The sequence below is a fragment of the Lissotriton vulgaris genome, chromosome 5 (assembly GCF_964263255.1).
Source record: "Lissotriton vulgaris chromosome 5, aLisVul1.2, whole genome shotgun sequence".
In the NCBI taxonomy this organism is placed as follows: domain Eukaryota; kingdom Metazoa; phylum Chordata; class Amphibia; order Caudata; family Salamandridae; genus Lissotriton; species Lissotriton vulgaris.
In genome coordinates this window covers 1,610,738,219-1,610,757,462 of record NC_141693.1, presented here as the reverse complement: position 1 = coordinate 1,610,757,462, position 19,244 = coordinate 1,610,738,219, and the positions used below count along the sequence as shown (strand labels likewise).

At 42.9% G+C, this 19,244-nt stretch overlaps 1 protein-coding gene across 1 annotated transcript in view; it reads left to right on the top strand.

Moving 5' to 3' along the window:
- LOC147716816 (twisted gastrulation protein homolog 1-A-like) overlaps positions 1–4,865 on the top strand; it is an 89,046-nt gene extending 84,181 nt beyond the window's left edge. The window contains exon 5 of the mRNA XM_086923759.1: positions 1,653–4,865. Within this exon, the coding sequence (XP_086779885.1) occupies positions 1,653–1,939 (287 nt within the window). The 3' untranslated portion in view covers positions 1,940–4,865. The remainder of the gene's footprint in view (positions 1–1,652) is intronic.
- The last annotated feature ends 14,379 nt before the right edge of the window (positions 4,866–19,244 follow it).

Genomic DNA, 19,244 nt, shown 5'->3' with positions numbered 1-19,244 from the left:
TGAGCACACAATACCTACTTGTGGGTTTTGGATTCTTGCTAAAGGGTACATATGCATTTACATTCAATGTTCCATACTAAAAAGCGGGCAGCATACACGAATGCTGTCATCTTGCAAAGAAATAAGTGAGGGGTACATCTAAATAACACTCCAAGTAGGAAAGTGGCTATTGTGATGTTTACGATTACATGACTTCTTTAGAGCTACTACAAAGCACTAATTTTACACATTTACAAAACAATACTGTCTGTTCTTAAAGATCAGACAATATGCATAGGGCGGACAAGCAGCATTAAGAGTTGGATTGCCACCTGCCGTCACCACTAACCTACCTCCCTTAAGGGCATTACCTGCTCCCTCATGCACACTACATGCATCAAGAATACGTTCATGATGCAAAAAGTCAGAGGTATTGCACTATAACAATACTTTTCAGCTTGATATCTGTTTTAGATAAACCTAGGGAATAGCCTATAATCTACAGGTGTCAAGCAAAAGTGTGGAATTGCACTCATGTTAACACTAATCAGTTGATCTTTTGAAGCAATCACATTGTCGCGCGACATTCAGCATCAAGTGGATCCCATGAATATATTTTTGGGGAAGCTTAAAGAAGTTAGTGAAACCATTTTCCATATGGTAAAATTATACACATTATGTCAATCCGTACAAAAGATTAAGGTGCAATACTGTTACAGGTAAGTTTATTTAATTCAAGCTAAGCTTAGTCGCCTAGGCACAATGCATTGGTGAGTAACTAGCTTTATTTCCAGCCATCTTTACTTGGAAGTAAATCTTGTACCGCAGGCAAGTCCAGAAACAAAAAAAACATGCAGAGATAATTATAGTTGTATTTGTAATTTTGATTCTTTTACCTAATTACCAGCTTAGTGTATTGCACCATGGCTAGTCCAAGTTTCTGACTATTTACAAATCAGGTTACTGTCTGTGCTGCTGAACTCTAATTTTGAAGGGAGCCATATATTTCCTGACCGCCCTTTGATACTTGACTTCAGTAAGGCTAATGCCTGCCCAGTATGCCTCTCTCTCTGCAGCTACCTGTTCAATTAGCTGACTGCAGTCTCCATTTTGCTTCTGTATATCAAATTATCTGCTGCATATTTCCACCTCTCTGGTTTCTCTCTATGTCCCTGTCTACTCATCATTGGATATGCAGCATGTCACATTATATGCAGGGTTCCTCAGTGGCTATTTCACACCCTTTTCTGAGTGACTGACTCCTATTTTCTGAACTCTCCTGGTATAAACTTTTAAACAGTTGATGATCCTGTGCAGAAATTGTTTTCCTCTGTCGCCTCGCCTCACTTTCTCTTTAAATGTCTCATCAGTGTCTAACTAATCTTATACCATTCTTAGTAGTCTGGAGGTTATTTACAGCTTTGCAGATGTAGAATATCCAGCAAAAAGCAGCAGATGTCTGATCCAACCTATTAGACTGTATCTAAATAGGACAGGTAGAAGATCTGCTTTTTGCAGAAATGTCTCGCATCCTCAATGGTGACTGACCCTTGTTCCTCAGGTCTTTAGCTGTATGCCAATCTCTTCAACTGTTGAGTCCTGGCCCTTATGTCTCTCTGTGTATAAAGTTGGCTACTCTTTGTCTGACCTCTGTACCTCTCTTCCTACTCTAGCGCTGGAAGATACCCCTGGCAATGGCTCAGCTCTCTGCACTGTCCTGTACTTCGGTTCCTGCATGTCTATGAAGCGATGCCGTCAATCCTGCGAGTCTGTAGGAGCTTCACGGTACCGGTGGTTCCACAATGCCTGCTGCGAGTGTGTAGGGCCAGACTGCTGGGCCTATGGGAGCAAAGATGCCAGCTGTCAGTTCTGCCCCCTGCAACGGGTATCAGAAAGAGACAGTCAAGATGGGCCTAGGGAGAGTCATCCAGGTGATTCCAAAAATCCAAGCACCCCTTAATGCAACCATGCCTCAATCACAGTATCTTGTCGTTTGCCTGTTCCTACTTCTTCATCCCTATTTACCTGAAGTTCAATCACTCCCACAGACCAGGCAGCAGTATACACCAGCTTCCTAAGGAACATATTTAAGCAATATTTTTATATCCAGTATACCATCACTTCATTCTGCCTCTTGCACTTTTACTCAAACATATCCCAAATAAACCCTTCTCCCAAAACCCAACACTTTACTATCCCACTTTTTTGTACCTCTTAAACATCAGCAAATATACTCAGGTGTCCACAGACATAACCTGTCTAACATTCATTCTCCTGATTCCCGCCCCCTCTAAGTGCCTCAAATACCAAAACACTACCAAAGACCGAAGCCGTTTACGTCTTATCCTTTAAATTACTGCACTTCCATCACCGACTGCATTTTTTATAATTCACCCTCTCTGCCATGCCCCCTACTGATTCCTGCACCTCATGCAACTCAAATATTGCCCACCCTTCTACCCCAAAATACAGAAACCACCTCTTATTTTAAGTAATATTTTATTAAAAACATTTCAGCCGGTGCAGTGACTCAAAAACGTAGCAAGTACAATACCGTTCAATAGTCTGAACTCACTGGAATTTTAAACCCCCTTCCCCTATACTTTCTCCATAAACGGAGTCTCAACTAATACCAACCTAAACATTACTCTCTGTGAAACAGAAGAAATAAAATTAAACAATAATAAATAAAACAAATCAATATGTTCAATAATATAGGAACATGAACAGTTTAGGTCCAATCAATTTACTCATCTGAAGCAGCCCCAGCTCTTTCTCACCTCATATTTACTAGCAGGACTGCCTTTATAGACGCTACTTGGTGCATCCGATTGGTCCACTCTCTAATGAGTTGCGTAGCTCCTGTTTACCAGTGCCTCAATATAATCCAGAAGGCATTTATCAGAGAAATCAGCCTCCACTCCATGTTGACCTGGCATTGGCTGGTGGACCAATGGGACTCCTAGTATTGATGCCATCATGGATGCATTCCTTGCAAGTTCCAGTGTTATATCTATTTTGTGCAGGACAAATTGCCAAACTCATTATATCCTGGGATATTCCCACAAGTCAACCTCGGTTCCAAGACCCCTTCAGCACATCTCAGAACATGACCTGTCTTTCTTATGTACTTTGACTGGCAGCCTGTATGGTTGATGAAACACAACAATCCATTTCATGTTGTCATCTATGGAGCCCTTCCCCCTTTGGCAACATGATATCTATATCTGCCCATGCGTCTAAGGGAGCCCCATTTTATCCAATTCTATTGATTCTTGCACTGCCATTATTCAAGTGCCCCAATCTACTCATGACTACAGTATTACCCAATTCTCATATTCATAATCTTCAGTCACCTAACACTGTTAACAATACAGAATTATTGCATGCATCTTCTAGATTGACCTTCCTGTATCTCATCAAGAAACATAACTTTCCTGTAATGTCTTTGCTTTAGAATGAGTAGTCTCTCTAGAGTTATCAGATGCATTCAGAACACAATCCTCTGACTAGCCAAATTAAATTAACGTAATGTCTCCTTCCCCATTCAAAACCCATAATCTTAAAATGCAGGGTAGACTACAAAGATGCTTTACAGGTCTGAACCATTTGTCTCCTTACCTCTCTTCCCAAGCTATGAAATCAACCATGCGATACCTGTACCTTAATATGATTTCAACCTCCAGTTCCTATCTCGAAATAGTTTTATAAAGAGAGATGGGACCCTATGTGTGGATGACCTAACAAATTAACAAGGACCAATTGTAATTAAGATAAATTACTCCCTAAACCTGGTTTGATGAGTTGAGGACAACTAATTAACTACTTAGGACAAATTAATTTTACAGGTATCAGCAAGGGATATTACAAGAGCTGGCCTAGTGGAAAAGGGAACTCCAGAATGACAATTGTGAAAATCTGGATCGAAACAAGAAAAGCTCTTCAAAATCAACTCCAGAGTTTACCAGAGCTTTATAGTCTCCTAAGCAAATAACTTTTTTTAATAGCTAAACATTCAATGTTCACAATTTACTCAGAAGTTACTTGCCCTAACTAAATGAAATGAAAATATAATTGCTTTGTTTTAACACCTCAAAGACTCATTACTTTTGCTTACATAGCATTGCTACTTTAACACATTCAGAGAATCGCCTACCGCCATTAACATTAAACCATCCTTTGACAGCTAATGAATGAATGTCAATCCATCTAACATGAAGAATGTTTGAAATCACAATAATTATTGCATTCTTTCATTGGACCATCATACTCTGCTGTAACTGAAAGCCTGAGAATGAAGAACGTAGATTGTAAATCCTATTATATGTTCTAATAAGATTATTTATAGAGTGTATGACTGAAACTGAAATCACCTCTTGTGGGCTTAAGTTATTGTCTGTATCCATTCTCTCATTTGTGACAAAAATCCTGAGGAATCAGATTTCCAGCATTAACCCGCCATTGAGTTATTTGCAATGCATTATGATTCCATCTCATGTTGATTTACAAATTGTCTTGCAGAGTTTTCTGGAAAAAAAATGTTTATTGGGTAGTGTCTGAAGGGCACGCCCTTGGATGGGAATAGTTGTTCTAGTAACTTTGGTGTTTACCTTGTACATGAAGACCTGGGTTCTAATTGTGCCTTTCGTCAATTGAAAAAGAATTCATGCTATTCCAGGTAGTTTAGTCTGTCTCAGTTTGTAAATAAGTGTAATTCAATTTGTGATGTGACAAATAAATAACTACTATATGGTACTGTCCCAATTACATACTCTCATATATTCTGTTATCTTTTTTCAACTGCACACAAAACACAAATATTTTGTGTGCAGTACCAAGTGTTGTAAATGCTCTGCTACAATAAAGAACTCGATGTAAAGTGGTTACCTGCTCAGTGGATGTAGCTCTGTAATTGTCGTGTTCTAATCTAGGACCCTGATCGATACTGTGACCTTATGCCCCTATTCGGCTATAAATTCATGTATTCCCTATATTGGCATAACCGATCAAATGCAATATTCATAAACTCGTCTCTGGCCTCACACGAACAGAGCCACATTTCAGAATCGCTTTCTCTGCCACTTCCTTTGCAACCAATTAGTGCAATGACATAGCAGAAGTTACTATCTGAGATTCCTAGATTAACACTCCGAGTTCTTCAACAAGATAAAAACTCAGCGACCTGGAAATCCCCGCTTGCTTTGTTTTGATTAGTAATCTATCTTGGATTCTACCATACAGACCCTCCCAGTATCTTTCTTCTTCCCCCCCATTCGCAGGCACCAGGTTCCATCGCATGACGATTGGACAAGGGTGGATCATAGACATAGACATAAAGGTTATGTACAACGCCCGCATTTCCAACCGCCGGACACACCCTTTTGCCATTTTAATCGCTTTAATTGTCTGAACGGTTTGGACGGGGTCGACTGACTTACTGTTTGCAAGCCAGCGACTGGAGATAATGGCTCTTGCGGACTCTTGGAACTGCCCATTTTGTCCCCTGGCACAATCCCTGGCCCATTGAACGACCTAGCGGCTTCAGACTACGGCAAATTCGAATCTTTTCATCTAGCCACTGACAGTGTAGCCGCAGATGAGGGGACAACCACGGTCCCTTTCCCTGCGGATAATGGTGAGCCTAGATCCCCTGTGCCATGTACATCTCCTGCTGCCCTTGCCCTAGGCCCTGCAACAGAAGTGGGGCCTGGAACCATCTCCTCTGACCCCTATGGTATGGCAACCTCCACCTCCGAACACTTGAAGCTAATCTCCTGGAACATCGCGGGATTGGCTAATAAATTGGAAGAGCCGGACTGGGCAAAGTACATAGAGACTGGCGACATATGTATGTTCCAAGAAACCTGGGCCAGAGAGGATTACGGACACCAAGGCTATTCATCATTTTTCATCCCAGCAAGGTGGGAAGGCAAAGGCCGCCCATCAGGGGGGCTCACGACGTGGGTCGCAGCTCATTTGGGCTGTGTGGCCACACGGCTGCCACTCAACTCTGATGACATCCTTGTGGTCTCACTAACATGGCCAAACAAAGCTAATCTTCTGTTGGTTAACATCTACTCCAGGCCGATGGGAATGGCAAAGGAATCACCAACCATTGATGAACTTTCGAATTTTTTATCTGAACTGCCGATTGATTCATACTATGTGGTGGGTGGGGACTTTAACTCTCACTTCGAGCCACTCCCCGGCCTTCTTGAAGGTTTTTCATCGGAAGAAGAGGCTAGGTGGGCAGTACCATGGGTGGAAGCTCCACCCCCGAAAGCCTGGACCCCACTGGCACTGCAAATTACTGCCCTCACTCTAAGGTTCGGACTCAGAGCCTGTAATGGGCGTATGAAATCCGACGTACCCAGCAAAAATACTTACAATAGACGGGGGAGAGAGTCTCATTTGGACTATGTCTTGGTCCAAATAGTGAGGTGGTCGACAATACAGGATTTCAGGGTGATGGACAGGACGGACAGTGATCATAACGCCCTTGAGCTAGATCTTGTCCACCCAGGTCCCCAGGCTCCAGTGTCTTATGAGGAAGGGAATAACCCCACGCTCCTCCTGGACAACAGTAGGAGAAGAATCAGGTGGGAGCACATGGTTACAAATAAGGATAAACTTCCGCTGCTCTATGCGGAGATTGCTCCCATCTTGGAAATCGTTGGGAGCCTTGATATTGAGGCAAACAATAGAGACGCAAAGAGCAAACTGTTTGACGCCCACGAGGAACTTATAAAAGTTGCGGCACCCCACTTCACTCGCAGCTCACGAAAGCCTAGGGAGAGGTGCCAAGGCAAAACACAGTGGTACAATGCAGCATGTAGACGGGCCAAAACAGAACTTCTTGGAGTAATTAAGGAGGGCATAGGAGGGGAATGCCTTAAACAAAGCAGGCAAGCCTATAAGAAGCTTCTTGTTCAGGCTAAAGTAGAGTGGGAGGAAAACCAGTGGGAAGAACTCACAAAGGCCTTAGCAATCCAAGATCAACGCCTGTTCTGGAGGACCGTGAATGGGGGATCAGGGAGTCTTCATTCGGCAGTAGAGCCCAATATAGCTCCTGGAGTGTGGCAGGTCCACTTTCAGTCCCTATACAGTTCTGAGCCCGGAGAACTCCCTGCTCCTATTGAACTGGAGAGGCCGGGCTCCCGAGGGGATCCAATAACATTAGGCGAGGTTACCGCTGCTATTTCAGGTCTGGCTTCGGGGAAGGCGCCAGGACTGGATGGGCTACCGGGAGACCTGTTTAAACAGGAGCCCACCGTCTGGGCGCCTTACCTCGCTGCTCTTTTTAACAGTGTCCTCGGTGGGATGGAAATCCCTAGTACTTGGCTGGGGGCTGAGGTGGTCCCTATTTTCAAAAAGGGATCCCCCCTCCTCCCAGCCAACTACAGACCTATTAGCCTGATAGATGTAGCACAGAAGCTGTTCGGCAGGGTTTTGCTGAACAGGCTTCAGGATTGGATGGAGGAGGTGGGCGCCCTCAGTCCCTATCAGGCAGGATTTAGGAAGGGGGTATCCACAGTGGACCAGGTTTTTAGACTGAATCTGGTCTACTGGAGGACAGCGAAGTTCGAGGGCGGCAGTCTGTACACAATTTTTGTGGATCTACGGGCCGCCTTTGACCTGGTGCCCAGGGGGAAACTTTGGAGTGTCTTGGAAGGGATGGGCGTGCCCCCAGATATCCTACTAACCCTGCAGAGGCTGCACCACAATAATTACGCCCGTGTGAGGTGCGGGAGGTCGGGGGAACTGACTGACAGATTCCCCGTTGGCAGAGGGGTAAGACAGGGCTGTGTGCTGGCGCCGACCCTGTTTTGCCTGTTTTGCCTCTTCGTCAACGGGGTAATCGCCCATCTTAATGCCACTGACTACACAGACGCCCCCAAATTAAATGGCAACAGGGTGCCCGCAATAATGTTTGCGGATGACACACTGTTTCTATCTAAAACACCCATGGGCATACAAAGGATGCTTGATGCCTTTGTGGCTTTCTGCCTGGATAGAGGGCTTGAAATCAATGCCACAAAAACCAAATTCATGGTATTGAATCCGAGCCTGAAACAGCGCCCGAATCCACAACTGGGAGCTGTGCGACTGGAAAGAGTAGCCACTTTTGAATATCTTGGTGTGACGCTCAACGAAACTATGACCTGGGGACCCCACCAGAGTAGGGCCAACCTTAAATTAATACAAACTACCGGGGGTATTTCCCGGATGATGATTGGCTCGTCCTACCGCCCATTGGGGGCCTTAATCCAGATATATAAGGCCCAGGCCAGGGGGGCGATCATGTATGGGGCTGAACTGTGGGGCCACATGCCATGCCGGAACCTGTCTTCCACAGAAAATAAGTTCATAAGACAGATAGCCGCACTTCCATCAAGCACTCCACTCCTTCCCCTGAGGCTTGACGTAGGGCTACGACCACTTGCTGATGAGATAAGCTTGAGACCCATTGCCTTTTGGCGTAGGCTATGGAGCAGCAACGACCTCGCCGACTATAGGGCGGAACTGGTCGAACTACTAAACCACCCCAAGGCGCTTAGTATTCCCTGGGTCCAAAACATCCAAGCTATTTGCACGGATCTGGGGCTCCCTGAATTGTGGACTGAGCCGGCAAACGTAGCACCAAGAATCTCCAAGAGAGCCCTGGCGAATCTGTATCATGAACACAAAAGGGCAAGGGCCCAAGTTACCCAGACAGAGGGGTCCCTATCATCCGTGTTCCTGCAAAGCAAGGATAGGCTTTGGATCCTATATATCCCACACATACTAGGAAGTTATTCCTCCAATGGAGATACGGTACATTGCCCTTTCGGTGTCCTTCACAAGTTCCTGGTCACAGGCCCCCTCCACAAAGCACTGTCCTCTCTGTGATGATAAAGAGGAAAATGACTTGCATGTGGTCTTTTTCTGCCCAGCCTACAAGGCAGCCAGAAAACATTGGCTCCTTCCCCTGATTAAGAATTTGGGTGGCAGGGAATACGCACCTATGTACAGGATTTTAAAATCCGATGTTTCCGGCCCAACTGTTTTTGCACTTTCCAAATTCTTCACTAATGTTTGGTACACACGCAATCGCTTTTTTTAAAAATGCTGGGTAGTCCCTAGAAATGCTTCACCTCTTATAAACTGCTTTTATCTCTGTGTTCTTTTTAACTCATGTATTGATGTTTTATCAGATTTTGACAGAGTTCCATGTGATTTTATCTGTAATGTGTATCTTTTATGACCGGATGGTCGAAATAAAGATTGAAAATAGATTAGTAATAGAACTCTAATGAGCACTGATAGACAATCACTTCCTAGTGACATCTTTATTGACGTCTTATGTCCAAAAACTTACGTCAAACAAGGCACCTTTCAGGTATAAATATTACCAATGTTGCCTTAAGCAAATGCTGTCTCATTGCTGAAGCTATCAATGCCATCGCTGCTGAAGAAGCTGCTGTTATGCTGATGATACCATAGCTGCTATCGCTACTGCTATCGCTGCTAACTAGCAAACGATGGTGTGGTGAACTTGGGAGCTGAACAGCCGTCCCCCTGCAAGAGCCCAGCAGATGCAAGCTGCCCGCGGACGCTGCCCCTCCTCCTCCTCCTCGACGCGCTGAGAAGAGACGCTGCCTTTCTCCTGCAGAGAAATCCAGCTCCGGCGTTTCTAGTCTACCCTTGCGGGTGACTGGGATATCGACCCCCTGAAGGAGATACCAGACCTCCATCATTCTATTCCAGAGGAATGGTGTTGACTAAACCCTTAGAGAGAATTCTTGAAGCAAACCTTGGCAAAACCAACTTAACTTAAAGCTACTTACTTACTCCCCTCCCAAGTATTAGGCTTAGGTCAGGTACACTGGGGTAGGCGTAGTGAGAAGCACCAGTTGAGTATTTTAGCCTAATGTATATATGAATGTATATATGTTTTTATTCATTTTAAAACCATTGTATGGCTAAGAAACCATATCAATGCTTTTACAGTATTATTTCGCAATACTCATCTTACTGTACGTACTTTTTATAGTAACAAGTCTTGCAATTGTAGCAATTCATTTCTCTTGTACGAGAAGAAAGACTGTTCAATAAATGTTACCCTTTATTGAAAACGCCCGTCTCCCTATTCTCTACATATTGTGAAAGTAAACTGCACAACCACTGACTGAGTAAAATAACTGTCTATTGTTTCACACGACCCTAGAGATTGACTCTTGATCTGAGGAGCAAAGTTGTCATGTTGCACGGTTGTTGGAAAACTGAATCCCTTCTTGGTTGTGCCAGGGAAGCTGATCACTTCCTACTCAGTCAAGAAAGTTTCCAGTGACCTCTGAGCTAGTTGGTAACAAACCCAATTAAGTTTAGCATAGTCAGTAGAGGCCTGGAAGATCCGCACTTCTACGTCGATACTACTGTTTATGTTATTCCAATGCGCAGGGCCTATTGGGAAAATAGGAACTACACTACATGGCGCCCAACGTTTGGTAAGGCGATAAACTAACGCAAGACGTTAGAGTAACTCAGTCATGCATTTTTCACACAGACCCCTTTCTCCCGTAAATACTCCAATAGACGTCTGGAGTGGGTGAAAGGTTAAAATCCGCCCGAACTCAGTAGGAAGAGATTCCTATGTAAAGCTCTGGTTTATTCAACGTTGAAGGATACAGTGTTCCAAAATATTGTGCACCTAATCTTTGTCTCCTTGGAGACCTACTCTGCAAAACCTGCATTTATAAAATGTCAGACAGTGAAGAAGAAAGGGAAGCAGCTAGGCTGGCAACCCTACTAATAGAGGAAGACTCGAGTCTCCTACAGACTGACCCGGATGCTATCGACATCCCAGTCCACTTAAGAAAGTCTATAACTTTAAAACTTATAGAAAACGGACTGACACCACAAGGTGGTACAGTGATCTTCGTGATAGAGGCACACGAATATCGGCAGACAGAGGTATTCTATTCATGGATAAACTTTCCAGCGGCAAACGCTATAACAAAAGAGTTTCACTATTACAAAATAGAGAAACCTCCGGATGAGTACGCTCCTTTCGAGGAGACTGAAATCCCACTAAAATTCCAAGAGCACCTGCTCTGGTTTAATGGCGCCCTAAAACATAATGATCATATTACCAGGCTCGGTCCACTAGGTAGACCAGGAGTAACGTGGCCGGTTCTAGCCAGCTACACACCACATCCGGACATTGCAAAAATGTCTAAAGAAGAGCTGTTAGTACGGCTAAAAACATTAATTAAAATACATAGGCAATTAGTCCAATATGTAATGCGGACTGCAACAGTCCAACCAGCTGTTAATGTACCACAGCTGACCCCTCATCAGGGGAACACTAATAAAATCACACCACAGAACATACAGTCATGTCTTGGTAAAACACCCGTAAAACGGGAACAAATTCCTTTCTGGTTAGCACAAAAAATCACTCAAATAGAGGCAGTATTTCCGGATACTACCCCTATCGAGAAACACAGAATCTTGACCATCTGCCTTCCTATGGGAATCGCACCACACGTGGAGGACTGTGACACTTGGGGTACAGTCTTTGCTTCCATTTACACAAAAACACATGGTGTTCCGTCTATGGCGGTAATACCGGATGTACTACGACAGATTCAAAATGAATACGGTCCTGAACCTGCTTTAACTCTTGGTATGAAATTACTGAAAGACTTCAAGCAGGTCTCGGCTATATTATTAGCCAACATTAAAGGAGAAGCAGCATCTGTGGCGATCCGCCAGAAGTTGAAGGAAACAGATATAACAGATCAGCCAGTTGAGCTTGCCAGAATCATAGAGAAATGCTATGAAGAATTAGGTAGAGACAGCTTGGGTGGGAAACCAGTAAAGCCCCAACTGCTCGAAAACCCTGAAAAATTATTTATTAAAAATAATTCAAACACTCCTAAAAAGAGCTGGGATGGAAATAAACAATCCACTCCCAAGGAAAAAGTTTTCCAGTCCAGAGGAAGGTCTCCTCGACGGAGGGAAAGAACTCCGACTCGAGAACAAAAGTCTACCCAGAGGGAGCCCTCTGAGAAAAGATACAACCTTAGAAATAGGGATAATTTGAAAAAACCTGATAGATATCAAAGTATTGATACACGTCCCTCTCGATCTTTTTCGCAGAAATCGGAAAGAAGAGGACGGTCAGACCCAGGAGAGCACACCAAGTCTAAAGACAAGGAACCTGCTCAGAGTAAAAAATCTCAATTTCCAAAAAAGAAGGTAGCTAGTATTAGAGTAATCAACCATGCCGAGAATACTGAGGACACAGTTGAAAAACGGGGAGTGGGCACAGACAATGTTGGACAGTGCAGCAGAAATCACTATAGCACGCAAGATCTTGATGAGTCATCTGGAGACAGTGGACACGAATGAATACATTCAGGTTGAAACTGCCGACACCAGACTTAGCGAGCCCCATAAGATATACGAAATAACATTGCATATAGAGGGTGATAAGACTAGGAAAATAAAGGGTCTATTTTGGGATAAACTCTCAAAAGGCTATGATATTCTGTTAGCTGAAAAAGATTGGCCCCCAGAGTTTGTCAGGGAGTGCCCTCGTGGCGAAGAAATGATTATGCCTGCCTTCTCGAATCACATTCCGATTCACAAAAAATATACTTATGCAAGGAAATGGGCAGTAGCCCAGGCACCGGCACTATATAAAAATCATGTAGGATGGGATGAGGACTCACCTCCTCACAGAATCCAATTAAAAAATGAACCAACTGCCCAACGGCAGTATCCCATTAAGCAAGAAGCTAAAAAACAAGTCAGGGAGATCTTAGATCAACTTGAATACCAGGGTGTGATTGAAACATGCACCTCTCAAATGAAAAATCCTTTGTTTCCTGTCTCCAAGCCAGACAATTCATATCGTCTAGTTCTGGACTACAGACACCTTAATGCATGTTGCACAACTTTTGCAGTACAAAACTTGCATAGTGCAGCCCTAATGAATAACATAGTTAGAAAAAAATACAAAACAACATTAGACATATCTAATGGTTTCTTTTGTCAAAACATTGCACCAGAAAGCAGGTATTTGACCGCTTTCTCCATAATGGGGTCTCAGGAAAATTTCTGTCGACTCCCACAGGGGTTCAAGAACAGCCCAGGACTATTCTCAGCTAGAGTAACAGAGTTACTACAAATATATGATGATGAGGCATTATCTTACGTAGATGATATCTACCTCACAGACGACGACTTGGATACTCACTTGAAAAGAGTGAACACCATTATACTTGGGTTCGCAGCAGAGGGTTACAAATTCAACTTTAAAAAGTCTCGAATTGCCCATCTGACAGTACTATTCTTAGGATACGAATTATCAAGTGAAGGAAAAAGCCTGGCGGACAACTTCTTAGAGAAGTGCGCTGTACTCCAAGCTCCAAAAACGCTGAAGAATTTACAATCCATACTAGGTTTTCTGAATTTCGGAAGAACATACATTCTAAATTACGCAGAGAGGGTTAAACCTTTCTACGAAGTAATTAAACCTGATTTTAAACAAATCAATTAGACTCAAAAACACACAGAAATTTTGAGATCACTGCAAACAGACATGTTAGCTAAAACAAAATTAGATACACGTGATAACACACGCGATCTTGTAATCCGAGTCATCCCAGGAGGATGCGGATTCACGTACCTGACCTCTAATGAGGGAGAAAAGGTACCAATTTCAATTAAATCTCACTTGTACACACAAGTAGAAAAAACATTCAGTCACACAGAAAGAACTGTGAAAGCAGTGCAAATTGCATTAGCAAATGAACGAGAACTAGCACACGGCAAAAGAATTAATATCCTCACAGCGGAATCCGCCTTCGAGGCGCTATTCAGCCCAGTAAACCTGCCTACAGTGTCACTGGATCCGAAATGGATACAGTGTATAGATTCTCTAGGAGCGGTAGATGTGAAATACTATTTCGCCCCGCAATTCGAAGAACTGAATGATTTAGAATATGAAGAAGAATATCCTCTGCCAATCGAACTTCTGCCTCTCCCACAGTACGCCTGTATAATCTATACAGATAGATTTGTACAGCATTTCAACGTAGAGAGCAAATCCTACGATGCAGCCTGTGCGTTTGTTAAAGGTCGTTGGCTGTGCGGTAAATTCAGACCGAAAGTAACAAAAACTGAATCAGTAAAGTACTGTTCGGCTCAAAGAGCTGAAATCAGATGTTTAAAGATGGCGCTTGAAAATGCAGAACGTGAATTCCCCACACTTATCGTGTGCGATTCTCATTTTTGCGTCAACTCTTACAATAATAAACTGCAGAGCTGGATTGAAAACGATTACAAAGATGACACAGGTGCCACAATAAAGCATAAATTTCTCTGGAAACAGGTAGCTCTTTTTCAGAAAGAACTACAAAAGACTCACGTGATTCACGCACAGAGTCTTCAACGTGATGGCGTTCACGTTGCAGGGAATTCATTGGCTAATACAGCCACAGCGGAAGCAACAAAACCGGCTTCCGTAGCCACAATAAAGCGTGCAGAAAAATACATAGACGGGGAAACCATGCTGGCAGTCAAAACGTCCGTAAAAGGCGACTGTGCAGCACTACCCGTGAACTACCCACTCAATTATGCATACGCAATCGATGCAAACTCCGTTCCTTTTGCTCGAATCCCTGGAGTGGGGGATAGGGTAATTCCAAACAGGGACCGGAGGGGCTTCCTATTACAGGAAGCACATATGGGGTTGGGTCTGAGACACCAAACAATCAGGGACTCTCTGAGAGAATTAGAATCAGAGTACTGGTGGCCGGAAATGAGTGAAGGCATTCATGAGTTTGCAAAAAACTGTGAAGACTGCAACAGAGATCGCAGTGGAGAACCGGCCAGTGTAGTGTCAGAAGCCCTAATAGAAAGCATCAGGCAATCTATCCGCGCAATCAAAAAAGAGAACCGCGTCCCATTGTACATCATTAAGGCTAAACACACGTAAAAAAATGTGGCCTCCAGCGCTCGGCTGACGCCAGAACGGTTATAAAATATCTGCGAGTCTTTATCGGCACATACGCAATTGCCACGTTCCATTCTGACCAGGGTCCTGCTTTCCGCTCTCGAGCTTATAGGGAGGCCATGGCCAGCATGGGAATTGGGTTGCGGTATTCTTGTCCGTCGCACCCCGAAGGGAATAGTGTGGTAGAAAGAAAAAACCGGGACATAAAGCGATCTATAACAGCGAAGGTATTAGGTTCAGGCGCTGGGTGGGTCAAACATTTAATAAGTGTCCAGACCAGTCTTAACAATTTGCCAAGAAATTCTCTAAAAGGTTTCAGCCCATATGATCTATTGTTCGGAATTAGGATGAGAATTCAGGACAATTATCAGTGGTACAAGATAAGAAAACAGACTTTGACCTCAAAGATCGTTTGGCTGTTTTACAGGACCTGAATGAAACAAGAAAATCCTTAAGCAACATAAAGTTAAAGCAACAGCCAGATACCATTGACGAGGCACCACAAGCAACAGCCCCAGCAAGGCCTGTCTGGATTCCAAAGATTGGGGATCTAGTCAGAGAAAAAATCGCGGTGAAGAAGGAATTTGGGCCTTCGTACAGAAAAGCAGTACCTGTCTTGGCAGTCACCGGAACAAGATCAGTTGTACTACCGCTCCTTGCTGGTAAAAAGGAGAACAGAGTTGTATCTATCGACCTGGTAAAACCACAAGCATGTGGCCTATAATCAACAGGAGGCCCAGTGGACTCCCAAGAAACAACAGAATACCTAAACTTGCAACAATCCAAGAGGTTCAAACTGAAAGACTAATCACATTCGATCAGCCTGCAGTGCACAGAGAAGGACTATGCAATAATGCCATGGAACTCTTGCCTCAAACAGTTCGTCAAGAAACACCAGTCTACAATAATGTGGCATCAGAAAGTGCTACCGAAAGACAGATTGAAAGAACAATCCCAACAATTGACAGAACTGCCTCTGGTTATTTTATCGACTTCGACAACTTCTCCGAAGATCAAAGTAACCCCGAAGTGATGCCAGAAATAAAAAAGACTTCTAAAGAAAATACAACGGAACTCTTTCAACAAATCAAAGAATTATATCTGGATTCACCATTGATTGAACATTGGATTATTTCAGGGGTATTCATACTCCTACTATGCCTAATTTTAGTTTTAATTTTAGGAAAGTTTATTACAATTGAATGGACACAGCAAGTCAGAACATCAACCTAGTCCTCAAAACACACAGATCATCCCACGTGAAGAAAAGTGAACTGTCAACAGGGAATTTCACAGCCATTCCAATACCCGGTGGGGTAGTATGGGAGAAAACTGACTATGAGATCTATGGTCCGGTCGAGATCCTGAAGTATCCTCATCAACTGAAGGTTTCCTTAAGTGACTTTGTAAAACCTAGTACATTCTCTGATGATTGGGACTTTAACAGTATTAATGACATGATGTCTGATTTAGTAATGTCAGCTAGATTCACAGAACATGATTATTTACAAGGTTCGTCTAGTTATGAACAGTTGTTCTGTTATACACATTATGGCGATCATTATTTGCATAAATCTGCACAGCCTAGAAATGTTTTTAAGTATAATCAATGGGAACATTGTGCTACACCACCTAAAAGCAGTTCTAAAACATTCTTTGAGAAATTCAAGTACTTCTCAGGGTTTAACACCAGTGATGCAGAAACGTTTTATTACAAACTGTTAGATAAAATAGGAATGAAAACAATGCTGACAAATACTAAATTAATATATTCAGAAGCATTTTATGAAAAAATTATGACATTTGGTTTTGATTATTGGAAAAATAACATTGAAACAAAAACCATTTGGAGTACGAAAGATTGGCAGGTACAAGGCCTAGAAGCACTATTCAGAACCTGCATGATACCAGAACAAATAATGTTTTTAAATGACACAATTCACCAAACATCCTGTCTTGGCCTAGCTAAGATCAAAGACCTAAACAAACCGTCTATTCCAAAGCCTATACCTGAAAATGCAACAACAGATATTGAGATAGACGTAAATAAAATTTTACAATTTTAACAGAACACATCCTGATTGGAAAAAGTGGTTAATCTGGCCTACTTACACAAACAACTGTCAAGATAGATTCCTGAATAAAACACAGGGGTTAAAAATGAGCAGACAAGACCCTAGATACTCCCAGAGACAACATCCAGGGATAGTAACAACATACAGTGTAGGGAAACTCTGCCTCGAATGGCTAGGAACATCCACACTGGCTGAAATTAAGCAACACTTGTCTTTACTTAAAGAGGGTGCGATTTGCGCGATTTCATTCTTGGACCACGCAAACAGCGTCAAAAGCGTTTCATAGTGACCAGTATCTATGCTGCGTACAATGAGACTTGGAAAGTCACACAAATTGAAACAGCAGAAAAAATACGAGAAATTGATCGTATTAATTTGGAAAAATCACTTTCTGTGGTGGACAATGCGTTAATGACTCTGTCCTCCAGAATATATTCGTTGGACAATATTGTATCTTCTGCCTTTGACATAATAGACAGAGACTTGCTAATGTTACAGCATGGCCAGTCACAATTACGTTCTATTGTACAATTAGGCTGGACGCTGCAAAATCTTCGTTCAGGCTATGTGCCTTGGCGTTTAATCAACACAACGTCATTATTTTCCATTTTTAACCTTACTGATAAACAAATCAGCTTGGCACAGAAAGGAGCAGACTATACAATCCTGAGCATCGAAAAAATTGAGAGATTACCATTGACAATGTCAGAAAGTCCTGTCATTGAATGGATAATACACGGAATTATCACTATTCCGATAACAACTTTCCAATTTAAAAAGTGCCTTGAATACATACCTACTGGCCAGTATGAACGATTAGGTAAAGGTTATGTTAAGTCAGCATGGAAATTACCATACACACATTCATGCTATAGTGACAGTGACAAAAATGTATTTCTTAGTGGTGAAAACTGTAAACGTTCACTAAGCGGTAAACTTTTGTGCCAGGGTATTAATTTACAGCCTGTGAAGGTAATTCTAACAACCTTTCATGCCGCCAGCTTGTCACACCTGCAACGCAGATAGAGCCCTTCTTTATGCAACTCGCGAATGGGAGTTACATTCTAAGAACGGATCACAGATGTTGTGGCCTTGTGCCAGGGAAAAGTTATCTCGTAAGCGTAACTTCCATGGTCAAATGCTGTATGCAAGCATTGTTCCCGAGTGGGCCTGGAGACATAGAGACTCCATCTGGCCTCTTCTGAATCTCTATTCTATACGAATTGATACTTTAAGCAAAATAAAGTCTGTGCTTTTGCAGACAACAGTGCCCATCACGTCATCAAAAGAGACGTATGATCTCCTAGTTGCAAGGACAGCTACGGAGGTTCATGACCTTTTATCAACAAATTGCCCCGTGCATTTCGTAGAAATGTTGAGCCAACTCCTTAACATGTCTAGTGCCACAGGCATCCCAGGCATATTTAAGACGATTTTTACGGGACTGCTTACACCATTTCAAGCAATCCTGGGAATCGTTCCAAATTTTGTCCACTCTGTTTTTGGCGGCATACCCCTATTTTTGGGACTTGTAGCAGGGATTTTATTTTTGACCCTCCTGCTTCGTTATGGCAACCCACAGCTCAGACATGACTCCTATGGGAATGGAAGAAACAATCCTAGCAATGCTCTACCGGGACAGAATAACTAGAGTCCTTGGATTGGCCAGGCTGAGAGATCTAAACATGACCTGGTTCCTTTCATTCAGACCGATATGGCAAAACTGCATCTTACCTGTACTACGATGTATGCTATGCGGAGATGAGTGCGTGTTGGACCAGTCTAAAGGGAAGATGCTGGTCCTGCATAGTAGCATTGCATTAAACGTAAGACTCCATAATGATATCATCTGAGAAAATAGAGACCAACCAACATTTCCAGATAGAATGTATAAATGCTCGGAACCCAATGAGAAACATGGATTTATGCCATTCTATATTGAAAACAAAGCATCAACGTGGAATATCATCTTCCTTGAAATTATATTAGTATATATTCAAGGATTGAACTTCAAAACAATACACAAAATTATTAGGTCCTGGGGATGTCCACACAAATTTGAAAACGTGTGGGGCTCTTGGGGAAATGAGGAAGAGGAATTGGAGTGGGTTAGGGTGGCGGCAGGGTTATGCAGTCACCACTCTGGTTACTAAGGTGATCATGACCGAGCTTAAAGCGGAGGT